Source organism: Euleptes europaea, chromosome 11, assembly GCF_029931775.1.
Source record: "Euleptes europaea isolate rEulEur1 chromosome 11, rEulEur1.hap1, whole genome shotgun sequence".
NCBI lineage: Eukaryota > Metazoa > Chordata > Lepidosauria > Squamata > Sphaerodactylidae > Euleptes > Euleptes europaea.
In genome coordinates, this window is record NC_079322.1 from 68,250,790 (window position 1) to 68,278,434 (window position 27,645).

A 27,645-nucleotide genomic window follows, 5' to 3' on the forward strand; every position below is an offset into this window, starting at 1 on the left:
CTAACAATTATTCTTAGATCTATAGTGTTATTCTAAGTATAATTACTATGTGAGCAGTAGTGCATGTAATTAATGCGTAATTGCATGGAATTTGCTTTCACGACGACACCTTGCCCTTGTTTAAAGCTTTTTGTCATAACAGTTGAGTGTAAAGAAAACTCAAATTGGTCCCCAGACAGAACACGCTACAGCCCATTATAATTGTTTTCACTAGAACAATGCTTCCCATATGCAGTTATTAAAAGTACCCACCTTTTACTGAGCAAGCCACATAAGAGTGACAACATTTGAAATTTATATTATGTGGCTGATAATCTATCAGTCGCTTTGAAAATAACTTTTTGTTATCTATCACAGCTTCTTGCCTTTTATTTTCTGGCTCAGCTATTGTCAAATGGTTCTGTAACTAAACAAAACTGTAAAGGGGGTTTATAGATCCTGAGTGACTAAGCAACACGAACATTCCATTAAATATAATCTCCTTTTTAATCGTCATCACACACCCACTGTCTTCTTGGAAAAGAGCATTTTAAAAGCATCAGTATGTCAGTACAGTACTTAGAAAGGTCTGGTTAACACAATGGCTTGCAGCCGCTCTGTAGCTTTTCTTCGGAAAAGCAGAAAGTAAAAAATAATATTCTAACCATAAGAACTTGTATGCAGTATAGTTTCATATGTAGTATGACTGGGATTTTTAAAGTGCTTTTTATTTTGCCCAGGTATTAAGTTTCTAAAACAGTAGTTTATGCGGCTTTATTTTCCAGGTTTTAACTGGCAAGATGATTACACACAACACATTATTGCCCGTGAACTCTCAAATCTCCGTAAGATCCATGACTGGCACTCTGAGACATTCTCATCAGAGGAATCAGATTCACAAAGGTAATTTTTCAGTGTTTTTGTGTACCATTAGTATTTATATTTTGTGTTTATTTAAAAGAACATTTATCCTGTTTCTCTCCCTGATCAGGGATCCAAAGTGGCTTTTCATATCGTTCCCCCCCCCCACACACACACACACACTGAATCCTCCCAACAACCACCTACATTTGCTTGGCATGCAGAAGGTCCCAGGTTCAATCTCCGGCAACTCCAGTTAAAGGGACTAGGTGAGTAGGTGATGTGAAAGACCTCTGCCTGAGACCCTGGAGAGCTGCTGCCGGTCTGAGTAGACAATACTGACTTGGATAGACCAAGGGTCTGATTAGTATAAGGCAGCCTCATGTGTTTACCTTGTGATGGTAGGTTAGGTTATGAGATTGTGGTGGGCCCAAGCAGACTTCCACGGCGAAGCGGGGAATTCGAACCTGGTCCTCCAAGGTCCTAGTCCGATGCTCTAACCACTACACTATGCCAGCCCTTAAGATCTGTGCTATGATTATGACAATGGGAACTGGAAATGTTTCAAAACCCAAACACTGCCCCGGCCCTAACATGGTGAAGAACCAAAATGGCAAGTATGACTATCACAGACAAACTGAGTAGAAGATGGAGGTTCTTGTTTGGACATTCAGAAGTGCCTTTTAGGTGCAACATGTTTTCTTTCAGATTCAGATTTATTATTAATATAGCATAAGCCAGTAAAACACATGTGTCATTTATACAACATGTTTTCTTTCTGGCTTGTAGTGCTTTCTTGCCCAGGATATCATGGCATCTTGGAACGCATTCATTTTATTTGTCCAACAAGGTTTTAACAACTTTTTTTCTTCTAAATGAAAATGAAGACACTATATAAGTAACATTGCAGTGAAGCATTTAAATACCCAATAAATTCTCCATCAGTTAAGGTTGCCAACCTCCAGGTGGGGCCTGGAATTCTCCTGGAATTACAGGTGTTCTCCAAACTAAAGAGGATCAGTTCCCGTGGAGAAAATGGCAGCTTTGGAATACGGACTCTGTATGTGGCATCATATCCCTGCTGAGCTCCCTCACTCCCCCAAGTTTGCCCTCCCCAACCTCCATCCCCAAATCTTCAGGAATTTCCCAACACAGATCTGGCAATGCTACCATCAGCACAGATTCAAAACTCACCTGTTCAAAAGATCTGCAAATGCCTGTTGGGATTTTTAAAAGTCCTTACTTTTTCATCTAAAGATGGGCCATGAATAGGTTTGCCAACCACCAGGTGGGGCCTGGAGATCTCCCAGAATTACAACTGATTTCCAGACTACAGAGATAAGTTCACTTGGAGAAAATGGTTTCTTTGCTGGGAGGGCTTAGGGACGCCAGCCTCCAGGTGGGACCTGGTGATCCCCTGGAATTACAGCTCATCTCCAGGCTACCAAGATCAGTATCCCTGGAGAAAATGGGTGCTTTGGAGGATGGACTCTGTGGCATTGTACCCCACTGAGGTCCCTGTCCTCCCTATGCTCCATCCCCAAATCTCCAGGTTTTCCCAACCTGGAACTGGCACCCTTATCCCACCCAACCCCTATCAGTGGCCAGTGGGGACTTAGCAACCCTAGATGGACTCTGTGGCATTATAACCTGCTGCTGTTCCTCTCTTCCCCTTCCCCCGCCTTCCCAAGACTCCACCTCCAATATCACCAGGAATTTTGCAACCGGGAGTTGGTAACCTTAGCCATGACGGAATTTGGCGGAGTTCTTTTGTGGGGTAGGGGTAGACAGTCCCAAGAAGGCCCTGCTCCATCCTTCTAACTGAACCAAACGTTTGACACAGGGGCTCCTCATAGGATGTGTAGGAACTCAGGATTAATCTCTCTCTCTCTCTCTCTCTCTCACACACACACACACAATGTCACACACAGTCTCACATACACACACAATCTCTCTCACACACAGTCTCCCTCTCCCACAATCTCTCTCTCACACACACAGTCTCTCTCTCTCACACACAATCTCTCACATACACACACACAATCTCTCTCTCACACACACAGTGTCTCTCTCACACACACACAATCTCTCACATACACACACACAATCTCTCTCTCACACAATCTTTCGCTCTCTCACACAATCTTTCTCATACACACACAATCTTTCTCTCCACAGTTCTTTTCAACACACTTGTATATCCTTTTCTGTTCTGTGTCTTCTTTCAAAGAGAGAGAGTAGAGTAGCTTCAGGATAGGCATTTCTAGTAGGCATTTCTTCTTGATAGCATTTGAGGTTAAAAAAATATTCATAGTGGCAACTAAATCTCATCTGAAATTCTTGTGATAAATTAGGAGTTCAATCACATGAGGGACACCCTAAAGAAAAAGTAAATGTAACGTTTTATTGTCAAAACTTCCCTAGATGCTCCCAGCTTTGCTGCCTCAGTTCCTTTCACTTCAGCCTGCAGGGATGCTTTGCAAACCCATACCCTTTATAAGGATGTGTCTCTAAATTACAAGCATCACCATAATTCTTTTAAAGCAGAAATATCGTTCATTGTAGAGGGTCCTTCTTGCATTTAAGAAAACCTGTTATCTTCCCTTCAGTGTCAAAGCATACCCATCCAGGTTCCCCCCCCCCTTAAATTATCTGCTGCTGAATAATTGATAGATTTGATTGAGATACCTTTTAAACTAATAGAAAAGCGATTCCACCTAAACATTAGGAAGAACTTTCTGATGGTGAGGGCTGTTCGACGGTGGAATGTGCTGCCTCGGAGGGTGGTGGAGTCCCCGTCTTTGGAGGTCTTTAAGCAGAGGCTAGATGGCCATCTGTTGGGAGTGCTTTGATTGTGGGATCCTGCATGGCGGGGGAAGGGTTGGGGTCACTGGGGATGTGGGGGGAGGTAGTTGTTAACTTCCTGCATTGTGCAGGGGGTTGGACTAGATGACCCTGGTAGTCCCTTCCAACTCTATGATTCTATGAGATAGTTGGTATTGCTGAAATATAAAAATATTGGTGACAAACAGCCAGGGCCTATTGATTTTAAAGTGGTGATTATTTTAATTTATCACTGTAGGTAACATTTGTTTTCTTTTGATTTTGGTATGCAGGCCCTCAAAGCAGAGTGCGGATAGCAACAGGTGGAATTTGGGTTTGGAGAAAGATGTGAACTTTGTGAAGTCTCCTCAGCAATACCTTGCTTACCTGGATATTCTCTCTCAGTTTGGAACTCCAAATTTATATTCAAGGATAAAGGGTAACAAAGCCACTGTTAAGGTGAAATCTTCAAAGTGTTCTTTTAAAGGTTTTAAAATGCTTCGTTCTTCCCCCCCCCCCCCTTTCCATTTTTTTCTTTCTTCTTTCATTCTGCTGTTAGTTTTTGATACTGATGTAAAGCTGTAGGGAAAAAAATAAAATTACAACTACTGAAAAAGAAGAAGGCGATAATCAGGGCTGGAATATCACAGTAGTTAAGAGCATGAGTAGTGAAAGGAAAGTCTTTGGACGAAATCTGTACTCAACAAAAACTCTAGAGATAGCTCTGCAATCCTCAACATTCAATAAACTTGAATAAACCGCACAGAGGAAAAAAACACAGTTGTTGGTAGAATTATGGAATTATGGAGATTTTGGAGAAATATACAGTGCTCTAAGCACACAGGAAAAATGCTCTATAAATATTGTTAAAATTTGGTACCTTTGAAATCTTAGTTCTAAAGTCTACAGAGAAAAACTGGACAGTATGTCTAATAAAATCTCAATTACTCGAGTGATAAGATATTAGGACTATAGTGGCACACCATTTTAGCTCTGTTTCTCACCTCTCTTTCCCAGGATTGTTTGTTTCCCTGCCCTCAGCATCTACATGGTACATATTTTGTCCAAGTGAACTGATCTTTATCGACTGGAGATCAGTTGTAATAGCAGGAGATCAACAGCCAGTACCTGGAGATTGGCACCCTTAGTTTGGATCTAATTTATAAGAACAGGGCATATTCCTATTTATCATTTGTTATGGTATTATGATGTGCAAATATCCTTACAAACAGGTTAGGCATAAAAGCAGTTTTTGCTAAGCATAATAAATGCTCTAACAGCTTGTATAGAGTGCAACTTTTTGGAGCATGACAACAGGTGTGCTTAAAGAAACTTGAGAAATACTGGAAATCTTTTTTATTTTTTAGGAATTAATTAATGGTGCCATTTGCCTCCGGTGCTTTTTGCTTCGCTTTTTTTTGAAACACAGGTTTTTCAGTAGTGAGGCATTGACTGAGAATGTCATTCTTTTGAAGCAACTGGAAAGTGAGAATTTGTCCAAAAGGTATTTCAATGATGTTGGGGATGTCATATGAATTCATAAATAATCTATACGGCCGAGGTCTTTGGTGGGGAAGAGTCCCGCGATGGCACCTCTCACCAGCATTATTGTGTGTTGCCGTGGAGACAAGCTCCCAGAAGCATGAAGGCTTGAGAATAAAGAGCAAAAATCCTGGAATCAGCACACACAGAAGCAAACCGTGTGAGTGCGTGTCCCCCTCCCCCGTTGTTGAGCATTTAAAAACATATGGACAATGCGATGCCTAAAATGTTTGCTGTAGTAATAGTAGTAATAACCTAAATAAAAACAAAAGAGAAGAATATGTTAGAAATTAAAGCTACCTCTCATGCTTTGAATAAAGCTATGTGTTTGAGAACGGGGGTCATCCAGCTTTCCCCTCATCCCAATTTGAAAGATAAAAATATGTTCTAAACAGTGGATCCGTAAGGAATTTGCCAGGTTTTAACCCATAATGCCCCCCCCCAAATCATCTTTCTTTTTCAAGCCGATTTTTGGACTCTTGCTTTCTAAACTCTATTATGTGGATGTGAAAATAATTTAAAAAATAAAATCATTAAGAGTGGAATTAAAGCACAAAACAACATAAAGGATCAGCTCCTGCTTTCACCAGCCCTCTATAACTCTGGGGCTTTTCAATGAGTCAATGAAAGCAAAGGAAATCATTACTTAATTGGAGACTACGTTTAGGGTGAAGTTAAGAGAGAGAGAGAGAGAGAGAGAGAAGCTCACAGCATTACAGCAGTACCGTGAGCCATAGGATGAGCCTAACTACAACTGAAATGACAGATGTGCACATCTCTGAACCGAAGGCTGAGCTGCCAGTCTTGCCCCCCCCCCAGTGTTTCAAGGTGGCAGCCCCCCTTTTATATGTTTGTAAGGGAGGGGGTGCATTTAAGAATATTTGTATTTTTTCACACAACGCATGGTTAAATTGTGGAACTCCCTGCGGGATGTGGTGATGGCCGCCAGCTTGGAGGGCTTTAAGAGGGGAGTGGACATGTCAATGGAGGAAAGGGGTATTCATGGCTATTGGTTGGAATGGATGCTGGTCATGCTGCATACCTGTTCTCTCTAGTATCAGAGGAGCATGTCTATTATTTTGGGTGCGGTGGAACACGGGCAGGATGGTGCTGCTGCAGTCGTCTTGTTTGTGGCCTCCTAGAGGCACCTGGTGTGAGCAGACTGCTGGACTTGATGGGCCTTGGTCTGATCCAGCAGGGCCTTATGTTCTTATGTTTTAAGAAGCTGAGCCGGAACGAATACCCAGTGCAGAAAAGCCCACTGTGATGTAGAGAAAATGACAGGCCCAGGAGCTCCAAAGTTAGTGCCAAATTGAATCTGAATTTCTCAAGGCCTAATTTGACATTCTTAACTATTACGCCAAGCTGGTTCACACATTTGCCCTTACATTTGTCACCTTATTGATTAAAATATTGCTAACTTCCAACATTTTTGAAAGTCTAAAACTTTTAAAATGGGGAGGGAGGAGTGAGAGTTTTCTTGAAGATGTCAATGATTGTTCTGCAGAGCCAGCTTTTGTTGCAGAAACGCAGCGCTAATTTTCCCAGAGTCTAGCCTCGGGTAGGAATAGGTACATTTGGATTCAAGTCAGTATGGACACTTTCCTACATCAGCTCTGCCTTCCTGTACATGTTGCATCTGTTGTCTCCCTCAAGGCTCCAAATATATTGAATCAAGGTTTGACTTCAAAGGGAGGATGTGATAGAAGTCTAGCCTCTGAAACCAATTGATCCATGTAGCGGCAGGTCAGCCACTGTATGGTAACATAACCAAGCTCACCTGGGTTTGGCATCAGTAAACGCACACCATGAAAAGCTAAAAAGAGCTTTATTAGAAAAATTTAGAAAAAGGTATTAAACAAGGCATACGGTTCAGTGATGACAGGATGCATAGAAAAATCACAAAGCTGACTGACTACTTACTGAAGTCCTATACAGCATAATTGGTTCTCGAGGCATAACATTTCCAGAGCTTAATATGAGTGTTTTTCTGGCAGCAGGGAGGGAGAAGGGGGAAAGGGGGATTATAGAATCATAGAGTTGGACGGGACCACCAGGGTCATCTATTCCAACCCCCTTGCACAATGCAGGAAATTCACAACTACCTTCTCTCCCACATCCCCAGTGACCACTAATCCATGCCCCGAAGATGGCCAAGATGCCCTCCCTCTCATGTTTAAACTATGCTTCTCGTTAGCTACTCTTATGGAAAAAGCTAACCATAACCTGCTGACTTTCCACAACCAATCATAGGGCTGTCTTCACGGAACTTTCCAGGGAATGAGCGAATGACCCCCTCCCAACTGAGATTCTCAGCTGCAGAGCATGATCTAATTAAGACTGCCTGGGAACATGTCCTTGAGATAGACTGTTATGGGGGAGTGCACTCTACACCTGTGAAAGGCAAAAAAGCTAGCTCAGGATGGATACTCTCTTGGCAAACCGCTTCTGGGATAGAACCGGAACATTCCATACTCCAGCAAGTTCGGGACTCATTATAAAAATAGTATGTGGTACAGAACTGGGGTGCCCCATGGAAATGCCAGACTTTGCATTTATGATTATAATTATCTCCTGCATGGCATAATTGAGGATTTCTCTGACCCTATGCTTTGCTCATGTCTCTAGAGTCTATACAACCCCTCCCCCAAAACCTAACTGCACTAGGTTTGTTATTTTTTTTTAATTATTTTTCAGAACAGCATCTTATGGTTCTGCTGGATTGGGAAATACCTGGAGATTTTGGGGGTGGAGCTTGGAGAGGGCGGGGTTTGGGGAGGGAAGGGGCCTCCGCAGGGTATAATGCATAGAGTCCACCCTCCAAAGCAGCCATTTTCTCCAGGGGAACTGATCTTAGTCATCTGGTGATTAATTGTACTAGTGGAGATCTCTAGGTGACACCTGGAGGCTGGCAACCTTAGGTGAGCATGCTGAAGCATCAATTAAAAGGGTAGTTCCTCAGACCAGAAACTTGTCTTCATGGAACTGGAACAGGAACCCCTTGGGGGGGGTGCTATTACTCTTGGCCCAAAGACCTTGTGGCTATGGAGAAAGGACATGGTACTCCAGCAACAGATGAGAGGGAGAGGGAGGGCATCTTGGCCTTCTTCTGGACATGGAGTAGGGGGTCACTGGGGGTGGGGGGGAGGTAGTTGTGAATTTCCTGCATTGTGCAGGGGGTTGGACTAGATGACCCTGGTGGTCCCTTCCAACTCTATGATTCTATGATTCTAAAGGCTTGACAAGGAGGAACCTGGGCAGTTGACAGCTCAGGGCTTAGAGCCAGAGTGGCCTCCCCCGAAATACAGGGATACACAGCCAGAGGAGGCCTGTCTCTTCTGCTTCCTGTTGGTTGCCTATACTGTGATTAGGTGAGTTTTGACCTTTGACACTGTAGATCCTTATATTGCTGTAAAATATATAAAGTTGCCCCCGGATGATCCCAGCTATTGATGCTGGCTCCCCTTTTTCCATATCTGTCTGCAAACAGACCTTTATAGACTTACAGGAAGGAATTGTAGCATTTGCAGCAGGACCTCAATTGAAAACATTGTTGTATTGCCTCTGGCTGACCCTAAAGCAACCAAGGTTGTTTGGGGGCATTATGAACAGTGTAGTTATGGGAAACATGTGAAAGCATTGGTTGATATCTCAGGTCAGACTGAAGATGCTGCCATATTTTCAAAATAGGTATGAAAGCTTTACTCCTGCATGAAATTCGCTTCCCTTTGGAATCATGGTTAGGATATTTATTTTGCTGAGTTAAAAAAATCCAGGTCACGTTGGAAGATGTTAAAGCTATTTTTTATACTAAAGGAAAATTTTCATGCTGTTGTTTTGCTGTACACAACAACCATCCTGATGTGTTACTGTGGTACATTATGACTCGGCTAATGAGTCTCATTGCTGAAATTTTTTGGAAAGCCTTTGGGCAAAATTCCCCCCTAACATGGATGACTGGGAAGCTGCAGCTGGGACATAAAGGCTTTGGAAGAAAAAAGAAAAAAAAGACTCTCTTGAAAACAGCACTGTATAGTAGAAAATCAAACTGTTTCTGCTGTTACTTGTCCAGCTTTCGTGTGTTAATTTTTCTCTTTTCACATAACTTAATTTAGAGGTACAAAATGCTGTGAAAGTTCACAAAGTTTGAGATCTTACTAACACAGGGTTGCCAGCCTCCAGGTAGTAGCTGTAGATCTCCTGCTATTACAACTGATCACCAGCCGATAGAGATCAGTTCACCTGGAGAAAATGGCCGCTTTGGCAGTTGCACTCTATGGCATTGAAGTCCCTCCCCTCCCCTCCCCAAACCCCACCCTTCTCAGGCTTCGCCCCCAAACCTCCTGCTGGTGGTGAAGAGGGACCTGGCTACCCTACCAACACATTGCGGCCTTTCAGATCTCTTCCCTGGCAAGCCTTGCCATATTGCTGTTCTAAGATCCTGAGCAGATGTTTAACCCTTCCAGAGGTGCAGGCATGATTTCTCCTCCCCCTTTCCTCTGTTATTAATCCATGGTCTGATACTTAGGTTTGCCAACCTCCAGGTACTAACTGCTATTACAACTTATTTCTAGCCGACAGAGATCAATTCACCTGGAGAAAATGGCCGCTTTGGCAATTAGGCTCTATGGCATTGAAGTCCCTCCCTTCTCTAAACCCCGCCCTCCTCAGACTGTCCCCCGAAAATCTCCAGGTATTTCCCAAACCAGAGCTGGGGACCCTACGGGAATGGAAGTCTTGTTCTCCATAGCAGGCAGAAAAGTATGGGAGAAGAGACTACAAAACTGTAAAGTGTTGTATTTCTGGATCAGCAGATAAAGACTAACACAATTAGGAATGGCTTAGAACAACTTTAATACAAAGAGTGACTAAAACATCCGGTACAGTAACTGCTAACCCTTGTTCTAGAAGTAAAGTCATGAAAACTTAGAGAAATCTTAGAACAAGTCCACAAACTACCAGTTCCTTAACACTGTAAAATGTAAGGGGATGTCTCTAAATTGTGAATTCTATCACTACATGAACAATTTGTTGGAAAATGTAGTGGCACACAACTTGGCTTAATGCAGAGGTAACACATAAGTTTAGTACAATTTAAATGTCAAGCTGGGCTATTCTTGACCTCAGTAGTCATTACAGTAACATTAGCATTGTTCAATGTTTTAAAACATCTGCATACATCTGTAAACTACCACTACTAGGTGCTAATTTACCTTTATGCTAGTTTGAAATGCAATCTGAATGTATTTTTTAAAAGTGAGGTTTATCCTGATATGTTAATAAAAGGACCTACAGGGAATAAAAACTCTTGCTCATCTAAAATCCAGAACGTTAAGGTAAGGCAGCATTACTCTACTTGATCTAATACTGATCACAGAAACAAAACTGGCACCAAGTCTGGATTGTGTTGGAGGTTGATTGTCTCCTGGTAGCCAGAGGTTCTTATTTATCAACTACCGGTATATCTGCTTGCAGTTGCTTGGGGGTATTAATGAATGAAAACTCTGCATAAAATAAATATGGGAATGGTAAATATTATTGACCCAAATTGCAGAGGAGAATTTCCCCAAGGCTACAAAAATATCATATCTGCCACTTTGGCTTTTGCTTTGCAAAAAAGGTAAAGCTGGGCATTCTGCCTGGATATGATGGGAACGTTCTGTGTTAATCATCAGATCTGGCAAGCCGGAGCTGCACCTGAGGGTTTTTTCTCCCTTAATTGTGACAGAAAACCTTGGTGCTTGTCTTGCAGCTTCCTGACCTGTGGACTTGCTGCAGCATAAATACTTGCTTTGCACTTATAAGTGAAACAGTACATATGTCCTCTCACATGGAGACAGGCGTGCCAACCTCTCTAGGTACTAGCTGGAGATCTCCTGCGATTACAATTGATTTCCAGCCAATAGAGATCAGTTCACCTGGAGAAAATGGCCGCTTTGGCAATTGGATTCTATGGCATTGAAGTCCCTCCCCTCCCCAAACCCCGCCCTCCTCAGGCTCTGCCCCAAAAACCTCTCACCGGCTGTGAAGAGGGAATTGGCTACTCTACCTCACATGGAGATAGGGTTGCCAACCTCCAGGTAGTGGCTGGATATCTCCCGCTACTACAACTGATTTCCAGGTGACAGAGATCAGTTCCCCTGGAGAAAATGGCCACTTTGGCAATTTGACTCTATGGCATTCAAGTCCCTCCCCTCTCCAGACCCCAGCCTCCAAAAATCTCCAGGTATTTCCCAACCTGGAGTTGGCAACCCTACATGGAGATTATAATTTCAAGTGTCCATGGTGACAGGGACAAAAAAGGAGGGTTGGCACAAGAAAATACAGGCAGGAGGGTTTTTTTGACCATGGTTGGTGACTGCTTAGAAGTAGGCATCACTATTTTTTTATTATGTTCATTTATAGTCTGTCTTTCTCACTGGACTCTGAGGTGGTTTACAAGTAGGCTTGCCAGGTCCCTCTTTGCCACTGGTGGGTGGTTTTTGGGGCGGAGCCTGAGGGGCAGGGTTTGGAGAGGGGAGGGGCTTCAATGCCATAGAGTCCAATTGCCAAAGAGACCATTTTCTATCAGCTGGAGATCAGCTATAATAGCAGGAGATCTCCAGCTAGTACCTGGAGGTTGGCAACCCTATATATCATCCATCCACTATTGCAGTTTTCATTGTTTGAAAGCACAGAGATGTGAAAGCCAATCTGAGCTTTTGGATTGAGATGTTAACTAGATATTTGGTTCTGAGATGGTCTTTTTTATTAATTTAAACCATGGAGAAGACTTAGATTGGAGAATTAATGAGCTATCAATCAGAGCATCACCCTTATATACCCAATCATGCAACATAGAACTATTTGCTGAAGCGCCCAGCAGGCATTGGAGACAGAATAATAAAAAATAATATTATTAATAACACGAAGGCGAGTTGGATCCTTGCTTGAGAACTATTCATTGATTACTAGAGATCAGAACTGAACTGCACATCCCATTTATAAGTGGTTGACATAGTAAGATGCGAGATTTTCCATTCACAAAAGTGAGCTCTATTCAGGCAAGCATTAAAAGCTACAATTTTAATCCATGAGTGGTTTTGGTTTTAGTTTTGTAAGCTAAATTTTAGATTACTTCAAATGTTTTATGTTCAATATTTTTATAAGTTTCAGTGGTTTAGAGAAACTTTTTTCTCCTTTCTTCCTCCTTGAGTTTTAATCTGATACAAAAATGTAAATGTAAACATATATGTTGTCAAAGATTGTCATACAAATATATAGTGTTTTTTAGTCTACTTCTTGTAATGGCCTTTGTCCCGATGCAATGAACTTGAACCTTGAACTGATTACTGTGATCTGCAAATGAATAAATGCATTGTTTACCACATGGATGAACTTCTGTGTTTCATGTCCACATTGGCAACTAAGGCAGCCTTGTCAATCTTATATAACATGAAGTCATGGCTGCCTCATGCAAAGCCTCCATCTGAAGAACTGGACAAAACAGAGTATAAATTGCACGCTTCCATGTGTTTTATTTTTACTGAACTGCTGCTGTGATTCTGAGAACTGTACCTTACATAGTTCATCATAACTCTTATCTCATATTCAAGGGGACATACGAAAAGGCTGATTGCATGAACTAGCCTGGACAACATTTTAATTAAGAAGGTTCCTTATTATCTCTAATTGTTTCATGCAAACTTCAGGGAGTGGTATACCGTTAAACAATGAACGGCGATGGCAGCAGGGAGATCATTAATATACCATGAAATCACTAGCGGTTTAGGAGAGAAGGCAGATCATCATACTAAGAGAGAAGGCAGATCATCATGCTTACATAACCTTTCTCTATCTAAGATGTACTGGAGCTTTGAAATATTTTAAAATCTACTTCAGAGAAGCCTTCATGATGAAGGTTGTTAATTAACACCCTCTAGTTAAAAGTGTCGCAAAGCATATAGATGATCAAGCAAAAAATGGGTCTAAAGACTCCCTTTTGATCAAAACTAGTAATGGTTTTGCCTCTGAAGCCTGATTGTGCAATTGCTACATAATGGCATAGACTGGAGGCTGATTGCTCATCATTTGGTAATCCACTCTGCTATAAAATGCAGTTAATCTGAGATTCAACTGGGAACCACTTGTTCTATCATTTGTTCAGCAGAAGGGAAAGCACACAAAAACAGCTTGCTTTCTATAGTACTCTCTCTTTACTTTTGAACTGAAAAGCCAATATATCAAAATGGCTCTGCCTTCTATTCTTTTAGCATTCTGGAACATTTGTTGCAATCAGATTCTTCTGGTTGGTCAGGTATTCCCTGCAGGAAGCCTGGATTATTGCTACCCTCCCCCCTCCCCCACCACCATTTCCTACTGGGAAATATGTTTACTGCATGAAGGATTCGCCGTTTGTGTTCTCGAACCAGCACTAGATGGACAACTTATATAGGCCTGCTATAAAAATCACTAGAGAACTGGGAGGTGGTTTTTGTCCATTTCCAGTTACTCGGCCCTTACAGTTAGCCTCTCTACTTCTCCAAGTAACTTGCCAAATCTGCTATTCGCACATCATTGTGGGTGGATATGTATCAATGTTCGCCCCTCATCTTTAAGTGTAACATTGCCTCATCATTTGTGGATACAAATTAATCATTACAGACTAAGCTCTACAGATGATGGGCAGCTAAAAATGCACGTGTAACGATAGATTTTGTTTTGTATTTACCTACAAAGTTGTGGTAACTAGCAGTGTACTACCATCAAGCTTCCTTTCCATTAAAAGTGGACAAAAGCTGTTTGTCTTCCCTTCCCTATTCAGAACCTTCAGATAACACCCAGATTATGGTTGTTGCTGGGAAGGAATCGGAGAGAAGGGCTGCTGGCTAACTGCTCATTCCAGCTGTTTATCACTTCTTAGGATCCTACTCCTAATTGAGCTAGGTTTAGACACCTGGGTAGAGGATAAAAATTTTAAAGCAAGCCATTAACAGCTGAATATTATCTGAGGACTCACTGATCATTAATTAGATAGCACTTTTAATCAGTGCCCTAAGCTAATACTTAGCACTTATCATACTTAGCCTGTGCATAACACTCTGTCTTTAAAACATATTACAAACTGCACTTCACAAATTCCCTATGAGCCAAGGTATGTTATCACCTCTCCTTTGTGTCTACGTGAAGATTAACTTGTACTGTGTATCATTAGTGCCACTTAAGTCCCAGAAAATGAATTTTGGAAAAATGTATATTGAAAAAAGAAGCAGCAGATCCCACTCGGGGGATCCGGGTTTGCGGACCCGCGGGGGGGGGGGCGGAGGGAACAGGGCCGGTTTCCCACTTACCCGGGTGGCGGCCTATCCAGGCGGCGGGGCATCGGCATGGGTGGCCCGGGGGGCCCCGGCCGGCCCTCACGGAAGGAGGGGGCGGGCCCGGGTCCTACGTGGGGCGGCCGGGAGGGACAATGGTGGCTGCTGGCTCCCGTCCGCCCCCGTGGCCACCCCTGCCCCCTCTTGGTATTTTTGGCGGGCTCCGCCGGGGGTCACAGGACCCTCCCCCATCCAATGGGGTCCGCACCGGCTGGCATGCCAGGGGGGGATAAAACGAGGCCCCGCCCCTGGCCGTGGCCATTCTTCCCCCTCCACGCTGCTTGTCCCGCCCACCCTCCCCTTGTTTATGGGGTTTGGTAGGGTTATCTGTCACAACAATGGTTGGCTGTTTGGGCATGGGGCCAGATCCAGTTTGGGGGAAAGATGGCCTGCATGCCCCGTTTCCCATTTTGGGGACCCTAATAAGGGGTTTTGGGGGGAGGCCAGGAATGGTTAAGCCTGTCTCGGGGGCTGCGGTTTGGCCTCCTCCCAAGTGGCAGTGGACCACACTGTGGGCTGCCGCCCACGTGGGTCCCAGCATACTGCCATCTCAGGCTGCGCCCAGCAGGCGGGTTGGGCACAGGGTGTGATCAGCTGACAGATGGGTCAGCTGATCCCTGGATCCCGCCCTTCATGTTTGCCAATGCCTAACGCTGTAATCAATAAAGTTGTGGCCTGTTTATTCCAGCTACTGCGTACTAGTCATTCTTCGGTAAGATCACGCTTCCGGTTACCAGGGTATGGGTAGCCCCTGGGTGGCATGGCCCCCTTTCCCCCTTATTCCGTTTCCCCCCCCCAGGGCTGGGGCCACAATCAATGCTCAATCTGGACAGAGCACTTCTTCAGGCAGGGAAAAAAAAATCGTGACGCTTGAAAACTTGTACACAACCGTACCAGCAAATGTCAGCCCTATATTAGGCCAAGTCTTCTACATGCCTCTCAGAGTAGCTTTCCATGTCAAATGCCAGGATCACAACAGCCCCTTTATGCATATGCAGGGGCTTGAATATATCTGCCAGGACACCTCCCTTCTTCAACTCACCAACAGCGGCTCCTTGCATTGTGTTGGAGGACACTTTTAAGGCTGCCCCAAGTTCTGAGGGTGGCTTATGATTTATTTGAATAATTTCGGTTCTACCCTCTGCACAAAAGGTGCTTAAACGGGCAATTTAAATAATACAAAAATTAAAATACCTGCATAAAATAGTCACATACTAAAATAATATTTAAAAAACACACGAACATATGAAGCTGCCTTATACTGAATCGGACCCTTGGTCCATCAAAGTCAGAATTGTCCACTCAGACTGGCAGTGGCTCTCCAGGGTCTCAGGCAGAAGTCTTTCACATCACCTACTTGTCTAGTCCCTTTAACTGGAGATGCTGGGGATTGAACCTGGGACCTTCAGCATGACAAGCTCTGCTTCCTCCTGTGCTACTACCAGACAGGTCTGCTGCCACCAGCATCACGTGTGCAGGAGTTGATAGCTGGGAACAAGCTTAGCCCTGAATTTTTTATCATACTTGTAAATCGGGTTGCCAACCTCCAGGTACTAGCTGGAGATCTCCTGCTATTACAACTGATCTCCAGCCAATAGAGATCAGTTCACCTGGAGAAAACGGCCACTTTGGCAATTGGACTCTATGGCATTGACGTCCCTCCCTTCCCCAAACCCCGCCCTCCTCAGGACCCGCCCCAAAAACCTCCCACCAGTGGCAAAGAGGACCTGGAAACCCTAATAGGATGTCATAGTCAGCCTGACTTTAAGTTAATGCACAATAGTTTTGTTTGTTTGTCCTGTACGTTATTGAGATTATTCACGTCGTCCATTAAGGGCCAAACGAACCATTCTTTAGTATGGAAAAATTAAAACTTATCCTTAGTAAAGACAACGAAGAACTGAAAAGTAATAAATAGTTTAAAATTCTTAGGACGGTGGCACAATGTGAATAAACAGCAGCTCTTTCTTCAGAAGAATGTATTTTCCTTTAACAAGAACCTGCATGTTGTTTCTGTTCAGATGCCGTCACATATGGAGTGACTTCAGTGTCACTTGAAGGCCTAGAACTATTTTACTTTCCCCCCCTCTGTTGTCAGTTATCTTTGCTCTCCGGCTCTGAAATCAAAACTCTTTGATGCCTACTCACTGAGTGTATCTTTGCTTTTCCCCCCTCCCTCCCCCCAGTCTGTCTTTGCTTCCTTATCCCATAGGGTTAGCTATCCCCATTGTCATGCGACCAGAGTTGCCAGCAAAAGGAATTTTAAAATCCCTGTCCTCAATGGCAATTCAGAACTGGAAAGAAAGAAAAAAAACCAGCCTGCTGCAGGGTTATTCTGTGAAAAACCTTTAACTTTGAAATAAGGCAGAATAGTAGCGTCCTGAAGTATTCAACTCCCATAAAGCAACTACTGAAATGGCCCTAGCACAAAAAAGGCTGTGATCCTAAGTCTTTGATTAAAAAAAAAAACCTATGTTTGGAAGATGACTCTAGGTTCTATAAAAACGGTTCTTCGTCACTGTCTTCTTTGCCTGAAATTCCAAATTCTAATAAATGCTAATGAATGTTACGTATTGCATAACTGTTCTTAATGTTCTAAGGACACAGTACTCTAGTACTGCATCATTTACCTGTGTTGTGTTTTAACTGAGATTTCAGGTCGTACCTTTCTATTTTACATATTCTGTGGGTATTTTGTCCTTTTATCCTAGGGACTTCTTCTGCCCTGAAGAGTCTTGCTGTGAAACAAAGAGTGTTCTTATTTTAGATAAGTCAGAGTTGGCTAATTTTAGATGAGGTGACATGATCCAATTAAGGCCTTTTGGGACATTTTTTAATTCGATTGGAGTTCGACTTTTTTCCCCAAATTGAAATATTTAGAGCTGTCCTCAAGGAACAGAGCAAAGCCACTGTCTATCCATAGAGCATCATGGCTAATATTAGAAGTTCCAGTTGAATAATGACTCTAGATTGTTCCTACCTCTGTTGACTTTTTATTGGCTACCGGAAGTGACGATGCTTTCAAACTACAGTTAACTGATCTGGTTGCCATGTTTTTAATTGGGATTATTGGAAAGAACATCAGCTGTTACTTGTCAAGCTGCTGAGACTGCTGGTTCTCTCTTGATAGGGATCTGGGCTGCGATTGACACTTGCACCCAATTTGTGCAATGCGATCGTTTTGTTCTTCTTCTTGATGGACTTGTTTGTTTACTAGAGAGGCAGGGAAATCCCCAGTCCCCCCCATCTTAGAGTGCGTTCAGTCTTTTTTTTTTGCTTTAAACCCAACTTTGGCTAACTAGTATATATATTTTTGTACCTTCTCTTCTAAGGTATTGTCTCCACATGTTGGCTGTCTGAAGTTGTTGTACATTCAGAGTGTTAAGAGAGGATCCCTAAAGCCTTGTGGGTGGGTGAAAAGTACTTGCCAATCACATATGGAGAGTTAATAGAGGATCCCAATGGCCTTGTGAGTGGGAGAAAAGTACTTGCCAGCGTGGTGTAGTGGTTAAGAGCAGTGGTTTGGAGCAGTGGACTCTGATCTGGAGAACCGGGTTTGATTCCCCTCTCCTCCACATGAGCTGCGAAGGCTAATCTGGTGGACTTGTTTCTCCACTCTTACACATGAAGCCAGCTGGGTGACCTTGGGTTAGCCACAGCTCTCTCAGAGCTCTCTCAGGCCCACCTACCTCACAGGGTGTCTGCAGTGGGGAGGGGAAGGGAAGGTGATTGTAAGCCAGTTTGATTCTTCCTTAAGTGGTAGAGAAAGTTGGCATATAAAAACCAACTCTCTTCCTCCTCCTCCTCCTTTCCAGTGGCACTGAGTGCCCTTCTGGAAGCTTCCTTGACTTTCATAAGTAGCATTTAGAAAGGGTGGAGCTACAGTGGGGAGAGGCTTAGAGAGTCTCTGTTGTACAGATGGAACTCTGCATGCTGTCCCTTGGTTCCCTGTGTTAAACACCCTTACTTTTTACACTTCTAGAACTGTTTCCCAATGCATACAATTTTGGGATCTTCAGCTTGAAAGTGTTCCAGTGGTGTGTTTTCATTGCAATAGCCCCCCCCCCCTTTATAATGTACGATGCATACTGGATCTCACATTTAGTCTAGTTCTCCTTCGCCTTATCCAACTGTCAGATGAAAATAACATTTGAGAATAGAGATGAAAGAGATAAGAAAACACTTTGTACTCTTAAAATGCTGAGAAATTGTTTATCATTATAAATCATGCATTATTTATTACAGTAATAGCTATTGGGATGTTTTGCTTGAACTTGTGGCTTCTTGGCAAATTGCTGAAAATAATAAGGCAGTGATCATAGAGTTTAATGTAAGGATCCTTGCACTACTGGTGCATAGGGATTATATGTCCTTCACACTAGGACTCGGCCAGGATATTGATGCTTTCCTTCTTCTGATCTTGTATTTTATAGCTGTGTTGTGTTTTTCAGTTCAGTTCTATCACCATTGCAAAGCTTAACTTTCACTATTTCTAAATCAATTTGCTGGTCCACGTGGACGCCAAGGTAGGCTTGAAAATTTATGTAAAAAGCCTGGTGATATCTCAAATACCAAAGATATTGAATAAACTTTCTAGTGGCTAGAGAGCAGGGCAGATGTCCTTATAATTTCTTGCTCCTCCCTTTGTAGGAGAGAAGCAGGAAAAAAAATCTCTGTGATCCACTACAAAATAAGAAACTTTGTAAATTTGCATAATTGATAGGTTGCAGGATTCAGCTTTACTTTGCACAGACTTTGACGTAACTAGATATTGCCTAAATATGTAGTTAAAACAGGAACATCACTGATATATATTCTTATGGAGTTCCCATGTTGACTAATTAGAAATCGTTAGCATATGAAAAATTCAGCATACCTTTTTCTTTCTAGGTTGATGCCATCCCTCCTGACTCTATAATTAACTACATGGTACAGAATTCGAAAGGAAGAGCATCTGCTTTGACACATTCAACGGCAGCCCATTCGAAATACACTGAAGACCTCCCAATGAGAACCTTCAACCAACCTCAGAAAGATAAATTTCCAGTGAAGTCGGAAGAACAGATTGATAGAAAGGCTCTCTTGACAGCACTAAATGCCTACATCGCTCAAAAGGTGGCAGCTAACAATCTAGATGGACGTTTTTCTTTTAGCAGGACTAATGGAGTTTCCTCCTATAATAGTATGCTCAAGCCTCCTCAGATGGACCATCTTGATGGGACATTGCCAAAGGACAAAATGGGAGATTTTGAGATGAGACCATTGCTCCAACAAAGGCCTGGGTCTGGACTGGTAGTACCTGGCTCTGCTCAGGATGATCTGAGGGCCCCTCTAACTACAGTGGATGGTAAGGGTTCAAATTACTTCAGTTCTTTATTCATCTCTCATCTGCTGTCCTGGATCTCGGCCAGGGGTTTTCAAACTGTGTTCTAGGGAATGTTGTGATTTCTTGAAGGTGAAGATCGGTAGTAGACAACAGACATCCCCAAAAGACTGTTCTCCATCATGGTTCATCTTCCCTTTCAGTGCACAGTTGCACAGGAGGGACAGTGCATGGTTTTGAGTACACTGTCAGCACACATGGCCTCTTGTGAACTGAGTGTGCATCCTAGGATTCTTCCCAGAATCCTCTGCAACAAGGAGAGTATAAGAACATATAAGAGGTGTCCTGTTGAATCAGACCAGTGGTCCATCTAATCCAGCATCTTGTTTCACAAAGCAGCCAACCAGTTGCTCTAGATGGCCAACAAACAGATATTGAGCGGTTTACTGCCTGTGGATGTGAAGGTTCCCTTTAGTCATCCTGGCTAGTAACCATTAATGGATCTGTCTTCCATAAATCTATCTCTTAGAACATAAAAGGTGCCAGAAGGGTTATGTGGCAGATTCACAAATTTTCTTAGCAGATAAGAAGTGAATGATAAAAACAGAAAGTTTGAAAACTGCTGTTCCAAAAAGAGGAAAATTTGACTTAGTTACTAACAGTGCACCCTGACCTGGATGGCCCAGGCTAGCCTGATCTCTTCAGATCTCAGAAGCTAAGCAGGGTCAGCCCTGGTATTTGGATGGGAGACCACCAAGGAAGTCCAGGGTTGCTGTGCAGAGGAAGGCACAGGCAAACCACCTCTGTTAGTCTCGTGCCATGAAAATCCCAAAAGGGGTCGCCATAAGTCGGCTGCGACCTGACGGCACTTTACACACACACACTAACAGTGCAGCCCTAAACAAAGTTAAAAAGTAAAGGTCCCCTGTGCAAGCACCAGGTCCTTCCTGACTGATGGGGTGATGTCACATCCCGATGTTTACTAGGCAGACTTTGTTTATGGGGTGGTTTGCCATTGCCTTCCCCAGTCATCTACACTTTACCCCCAGCAAGCTGGGTACTCATTTTACTGACCTTGGAAGGATGGAAGGCTGAGTCAACCTTGAGCCGGCTACCTGAAACCAACTTCTGTTGGGATCGAACTCAGGTCGTGAGTTACACCCTTCTAAATCTACTGAAGTCCATGAATTTAGAATGGTGAAAGATTAAGATTGCACTGATAGATGCCTGAAAGTTCTTGATAGCCTCATAATTTGACACTAAAGTCTGTGATATCAAAAGGGGCTTGCTTTTGACAGCCTTCCTGGGACGTGTGTACAACATTATGCTGATGGACAGTGCTTTTGTATTAGGTCACATTTCTTCATTATGATTCCTTTGGCATAAAGCTAGGAGGATATTTGCATTGGGTAGCCTTGGGCAGATCGCTGCCTCTATGGGCCAAGGTAGATGTGACAATGGAAGATCCAGGAATAGAGCTGCTGTTATCTTTATAACGTTTAACTGCAGCTGAACAGAACTCCAATCCCAAGCAGGCCCATGGTGTGGGGAGAGAGGGGCTTACCTCTATGCTCCATTCTCATATATTCTGTCGTCACATTTTCTTTGGCTCTAAACCACAGGATTTATGGTAAAGATGAATGAATTAAGAATTCTAGAGCATCTTGTACACTGGGAAAGAACAATCAAAATTAAAATTAAAATCACAAGAACTACTTGGAGGGGCCGTGGCTCAGTGGTAGAGCATTTGCTTGGCATGGAGAAGGTCCCAGGTTCAATCCCTGGCATCTCCAGTTTAAAGGGACTAGGCAAGTAGGGGATGTGAAAGACCCCTGCCTGAGACACTGGAGAGCCACTGCCGGTCCGAGTAGACAGTACTGATTTTGATGGACCAAGGGTAGCTTCATGTGTGTTCAGTATGAGGTAGCTTCATGTGTGTTCATGTGTGTACTTCAGAAAGCTGCTCACTTGTGTTTTCTTCAGCTAGTGATGGCAACTTTAAGGGATCTTGCACTTGTGAAGCCACCCTCACAGACTATGCACAACACTGAGGCCATTTATGCATGGATGAATTTGCTGCTCGCTCAAAGCTCTTTTTTAAAATCCGCCTTTTAAAATGCTTATTCACGGTACTGAATCAGAGGAGAAAGTCCGATGTTGATTGGAGCCACGTGTTATGCAATGGTATCCCAACGCGCAGAACTTTGCTCAGAGAGGGCTGGGTTATCTGCAAGGTGATCCTATCACAGTTGTTCAGCCACCTTTGGAACGGGGCGGCAAAGTCTCTTTCCCCGCCCTCTGTCATCCCACACATGTGCACGTTGCTTCTCCCCCCCCCCCATCGCAAATAAATGTGTTTTTTTCCAGTGGAAAGATCGCAAAGGGCTATGACATTCTAGATTTTTTTTTTAATATCTCAGTCAAAAATAGCGATATATCGCTAAAGTGATAAAATGCCCCCAGCTGGTCCAGGTTGTTGGCTCAGCCCCACACTGGCTGCTGCGGTGGCTGCCCCTTGTCCTTGCCCTCTAGGTTGCCACTGCTGCTGTTAGACGCTCATGAGGAGACCGGGCTGGGCCGCTTGTATCCTCCCACTTCCCCGGGGCTCCTCGGGCATGGAGAAGCCATTGGGCACCAGGATGCCGTTGACCTGCCAGCCACCTCCTCTGTACTTGGCTTTCAGGCGCGGCAGTGGCCGCTCGGAGGATTTTCCCAAGAAAATCACAGAAATTCAACAACAAAGACAGGTTGCGAAATTGCAGAAGGCTCCCGCCCTATACGATGGGGGGGGGGTATGAAAGTGCGGGGAAAAGTTGCCAGGATTGGAGAAGGAAAATGCTTTGTTGCAGTGGTGAAATAGAAATATCGATAAAGGGAACAAAATAATTTTTAAAAATCACGAGTTGTTTGCATTCACGCCGCACTCAGCCTGATGATGTCTCGGGGCACATACGAAGGTGGGGGGTTGCAGCGAATGCACAAGGAAATGGCTTCCTCCTTTGATGGCAGGTTTGGAAAGGGGATGGGGTTGGGAAGATCGGGTAGGCGGTACAAAGACGGGGGAAGACCTGGGTGGGCGGAAGAGAGGCGGACAAGATCATTCGCGGCTTTAATTATTCATGCAAACCAGCGCGGATTCTTCGCAGTCATGGCGGGGTGGTCCAAAAAAGTCGTGTTAGAAGTGCTTTTCCAAAATGCGCCGTTTGTGAGCACTGGCTGAGCAGTGGCTTCTGATTCATCGATTCCCCGTTCAAAACTCAAAAAAAGCTGCGGGGCACTTCAGCATGGAAGGTGCAGCAAATTGCCATGCATAAACAGCCTAAGAATCTTTTGACTTCCTCTCAAAGTACTTTTCCATTCACATGCTCGCCGTTGAGTGATAGAGCAATGAGGAATCAAACAATGAAATTTCAAGTAGTGGGACATGTAGGTGAAAATAGGGAGCCTGGGCAGTTCTGGCTGTTGAAACTTCTCTTAGATCTAAACCATGGACTAATGCTGCTGTTCGGAATGTAGCAAAAACTGACTGATCAATGTTTGTAAATTGACATATACACTCATGTGGTTTGGTGACTTGATAGTGATGGTTTAATTCTCCATTACAGACTTTTCTTATACTTACCCCTCCTCTCAGCTCACACACATTTTTTTACAAACATAAAAACTACTGAAATGCTGCTGTGTAGAGAGCCCACTGTATATACCCCCAAAGTAACAATATTCATAGTTGGGTATCTGCCTAGTAATAAGTTTCAAAAACCAAATGTAAATGCAAATCTAGGTGGCCTTGCACATCTCGGGAACAAGACTGCTGTGAAAGCGAACCAGCCCATAATGCTTTCATTATTATACATTCTCCGGCTTCCCCTGTCTTAGCAGAAATCAACAGAGAATAGGTACTTGACACTCACCGAGAACAATGTATGCTGCAAAATATATTGTATTTTGCTAGTTTGGCTTCCACTGGTATAATGTATCCAGGAATAACTTTCCTTGTGTGGGAACAATACTGAATATATAGTTTGCATGCAAACTCATAAAACATCTGGAATTCTTTCATTCATATTGTACACATTTTCAATTTTACCCATTGGTTGCTATCTAACCCCTGTGAGTGCATATGTAGAGTTGCCAACCTCCAGATGGTGGCTGGAGTTCATCTGCTATTACAATTGATCTCCAGGTGATAGAAATCAGTCCCCCTGGAGAAAATGGCTTCTTTGGCAATTTGACTCTATGGCATTGAAGCCACTCCCCTCTCCAAACCCCACCCTCCTCAGTCTCCACCCACAAAATCTCCAGGTATTTCCCAACCTGGAGCTGGCAACCCTATGCATAAGCAACCAATATATTTACCTCCAGATAAATCACAGTATCTGAAGAAGTGAGCTGTGGCTCACGAAAGCTCATACCCTGCCAGAAAATATTTTTGTTAGTCTTTAAGGTCCTACTGGACTCTTGCTCTTTTCTACCTCCAGATAAAGGAGACATTTTCTCTAAGGCTAAGCAGTAGCTTAAAGGGCACTTACTCATTTTGAATAAATTCAAATCTACCAGAGGGGAACTGCAGATTACTTTTGTTGAAGAGCCAGCATGGTGTAGTGGTTAAGAGCAGTGGTTTGGGGCAGTGGACTTGTTACAGGCTTTGACATATTAGAACATATGAACTGTTGTATTAGTGTTGTAAAAAATGGTAACGGTCCCCTGTGCAAGCACCGGGTCATTCCTGACCCATGGGGTGACGTCACATCCTGACGTTTACTAGGCAGACTTTGTTTGTGGGGTGGTTTGCCAGTGCCTTCCCCAGTCTTCTCCCCTTTACCCCCAGCAAGCTGGGTACTCATTTTACCAACCTCGGAAGGATGGAAGGCTGAGTCAACCTTGAGCTGGCTACCTGAAACCGACATTGGTCGGGAGCGAACTCAGGTCTTGAGAAGAGCTTTTGACTGCAGCTTATCACTCCAGCTTACCCCCAGCTTACCACTCAGTGCCACGGTAGTGTTGTACATATGCAGAATTATTCAATGTAAAACCGTATTTTTTATGAAAAGCCATTTAGAGGTTTCATTCCCTTTAAACTGGACATGCCTAGACATGCATAGCCAAGAGACTCTTCTGCAAAAATTACGTTTTGGAAAAAATAATTATACTCTTGGATTTTTTACACTTCATATTTATCCAGTAGTATTTTTCCTAACTGTTACCTAACAATGACTAATGTTTCAGCAACAGCTGTCTGAAACATTACCTAATGGTGTTGTATAATTTTATATTGGGTTTTAAGGTTTAATATGAAAGAATTGTAGTAGAAAGTTGAAAATATATTCATTTGTATCGTGTTCTTCAGGATATGAGAACGCATGTAAAATTAGTCATTATAGAGACATAACAAGACTAAAAACTGACTGTCTAAGAAATAGCTATGATTAGCAAAATAACCTGCTGGAAGAGGAAAATCCTTATATGGTAGTCTGCAAGGAAGCTTGCAACTACAGAGCATGTTCAGGAAAAATAAATCCAGCAATAAAAATAAATCCCAAATCGGAAAACAAGTAATTTTTGTCAGTATAAATATAGGCAGGGAAAGGCTAGAAATTTAGATCTCTCTAAGTCTTTGGACTAAGAGAATCTCAGAAGAGATTGGCTTTGGGTATGTATGGATTTACTTATATACTATTCTAGATAGCGTGAATCAGATTCTTTTAACTAAATCAGACTTCTTTCACTATTATATTTTAAGTATTGGACTTTAAAACTAAATAGTATGTAGAACTTGCTTGCTTTATTGTATACATTGTTATTGCTTTTAAGACTTTGTAATACTTGCATATACACATATATACACATTTATTACATTGAAGCTATTCAATAAAAAAACTTACTTTTTGTGAGTAAATTAGTTTAGTCCTGCTTAGTAGGTGACTAACTGAATAAGATAACATACCATTTCTCAGGAAGGGGTCAATTCTAAGAGTATAGTCAACTGAAAGGCACTGACCTGGGTTTGATTCCCCACTTTTCCACATGAGCGACCGAGGCTAATCTGGTGAACTGAATTTGTTTCCCCACTCCTACACATGAAGCCAGCTGGTTGATCTTGGGCTAGTCACACTCTCTCAGCCCCACCTACCTCACAGGGTGTCTGTTGTGCGAAGGGGAAGGGAAGGTGATTGTAAGCCGATTTGATTCTCTCTTAAGTGGTAGAGAAAGTCGGCATGTAAAAAACAACTCTTCTTCTTCTTCCATTAAACTGGGGTCTGAAATTATGGTTTTGAATTGGCTTATTTGGCTTAATAACCATAGTTATTCGTAGCTATAGTTCTGCATGATGTATTAATATGGACATCTTGGTTTAATCCCAGCTTGTTGCCTAGTGCTGTACATGCCACAATATAGGCCGAGATACCAGTGGGGTATCTATGCAAGAGATACCAGTGGGGTGTCTTTGCATCTTTTGTCAAAGCAAACCAGGATCTGAAAGATCATCTGCGAGATGAGTTCTTGTTTCAGAGTTACCTAGCCATAGTTAAAATAAACAGTGGTGCTTATCTTTTAATCAGATTCCCCTAAGAATTGCCTGACAAATCATCTGCAGAAAATGCTACAAAAACATGGGATTTAAAATCCTTTGCACTTCAATGGTTTCTTTTCCTTTGAAAACTTTTCATAAATAGTTCCCCCCCCCCTTAGCTTGCTAAGAGTACCGTAGTCTGATCGAGTTTTTTCTAACCAGTTTTCTGACATACTTAATACACTACACTGTCCAGAACTGCTCCCAGTTGCATTTTTGGTTGCTCTTAGCCTTTCAGCAACAGTGGCTATCCAGTAAAGAACAATACTTACCGTGTATTCCTGAGATGCCGATGTGTGGGGACGGCGGGGAAGAGGCGCAGCCGCACTTACTCCTAACACGTTTCCCGCACGCTGCCAGGACGAAAAAAGCCTTTTAAAGGCTTTTTTCATTTTCAACGGGGCTAAAAGCCCCATTGAAAATGTGGGGCTGCACCTGCTAAAAAGCAGGCGCAGCAATGCCGTTTTGGCCGCCGGTGTCTGGGGCCGAAAGAACATAGGGAACTGCCTAATGGCAGCTTCGACCCCTGGCCCACCCCGGTAACGCCCCAGGAATGCCCCCACACCTGCGTTGCAAGTCTCTGCTGTGGCCTGCACCACAGGGAGACTTTGCCGGCGGAGGGGCGAGGCACCGATGGAACTGCCCTTGCTGCCAGCCTAAGTGCGTCTTGTCCCGTGATAAGACGCACTTATGCTGGCGGCAAGGTCACGCCGCCTCCTGAGAGGATTCACCCCCCTTCAGGAATGCACGGTTAGTGTTTTAGGTTTAAACATACAGAGTCTTGTGGTACCTTAAAAGATGTAGCTGAGCTAAATGGGCTCTAGTCCAGGAATCTTATGCTAGGAAATCAACATGTTTGTCTTTAAAGCGCCACCAGACTCCTATGTGTTGTTTCTGCAATAGACTCATGGCTACAACTCCAGTATTTTTAGCCCTAGTTTTCCTTAAGAGGCCAGTAACCTTTAACATGGTGTTGGAGGAAAGTGTTACGGATTCCGGTGACTGCCAAAAAAACAAATCAGTGGGTTATAGATCAAATCAAGCCTGAACTGACCCTAGAAGCTAAAATGACTAAACTGAGGCTGTCGTATTTTGGTCACGTCATGAGACGACAAGAGTCACTGGAAAAGACAGTCATGCTAGGAAAAGTTGAGGGCAGCAGGAAAAGAGGAAGACCCAACAAGAGATGGATT

General features: G+C 43.2%; 1 protein-coding gene across 1 annotated transcript in view; it reads left to right on the forward strand.

Annotated features, from left to right (window-relative positions):
* Positions 1 to 27,645, forward strand: part of PTPRN2 (protein tyrosine phosphatase receptor type N2) — a 674,076-nt gene that overhangs the window by 198,176 nt on the left and 448,255 nt on the right. Inside the window, exons 4-6 of the mRNA XM_056857125.1 lie at positions 765 to 882; positions 3,957 to 4,122; positions 19,449 to 19,905. Coding sequence (XP_056713103.1) covers positions 765 to 882; positions 3,957 to 4,122; positions 19,449 to 19,905 — 741 coding nt within the window. The remainder of the gene's footprint in view (positions 1 to 764; positions 883 to 3,956; positions 4,123 to 19,448; positions 19,906 to 27,645) is intronic.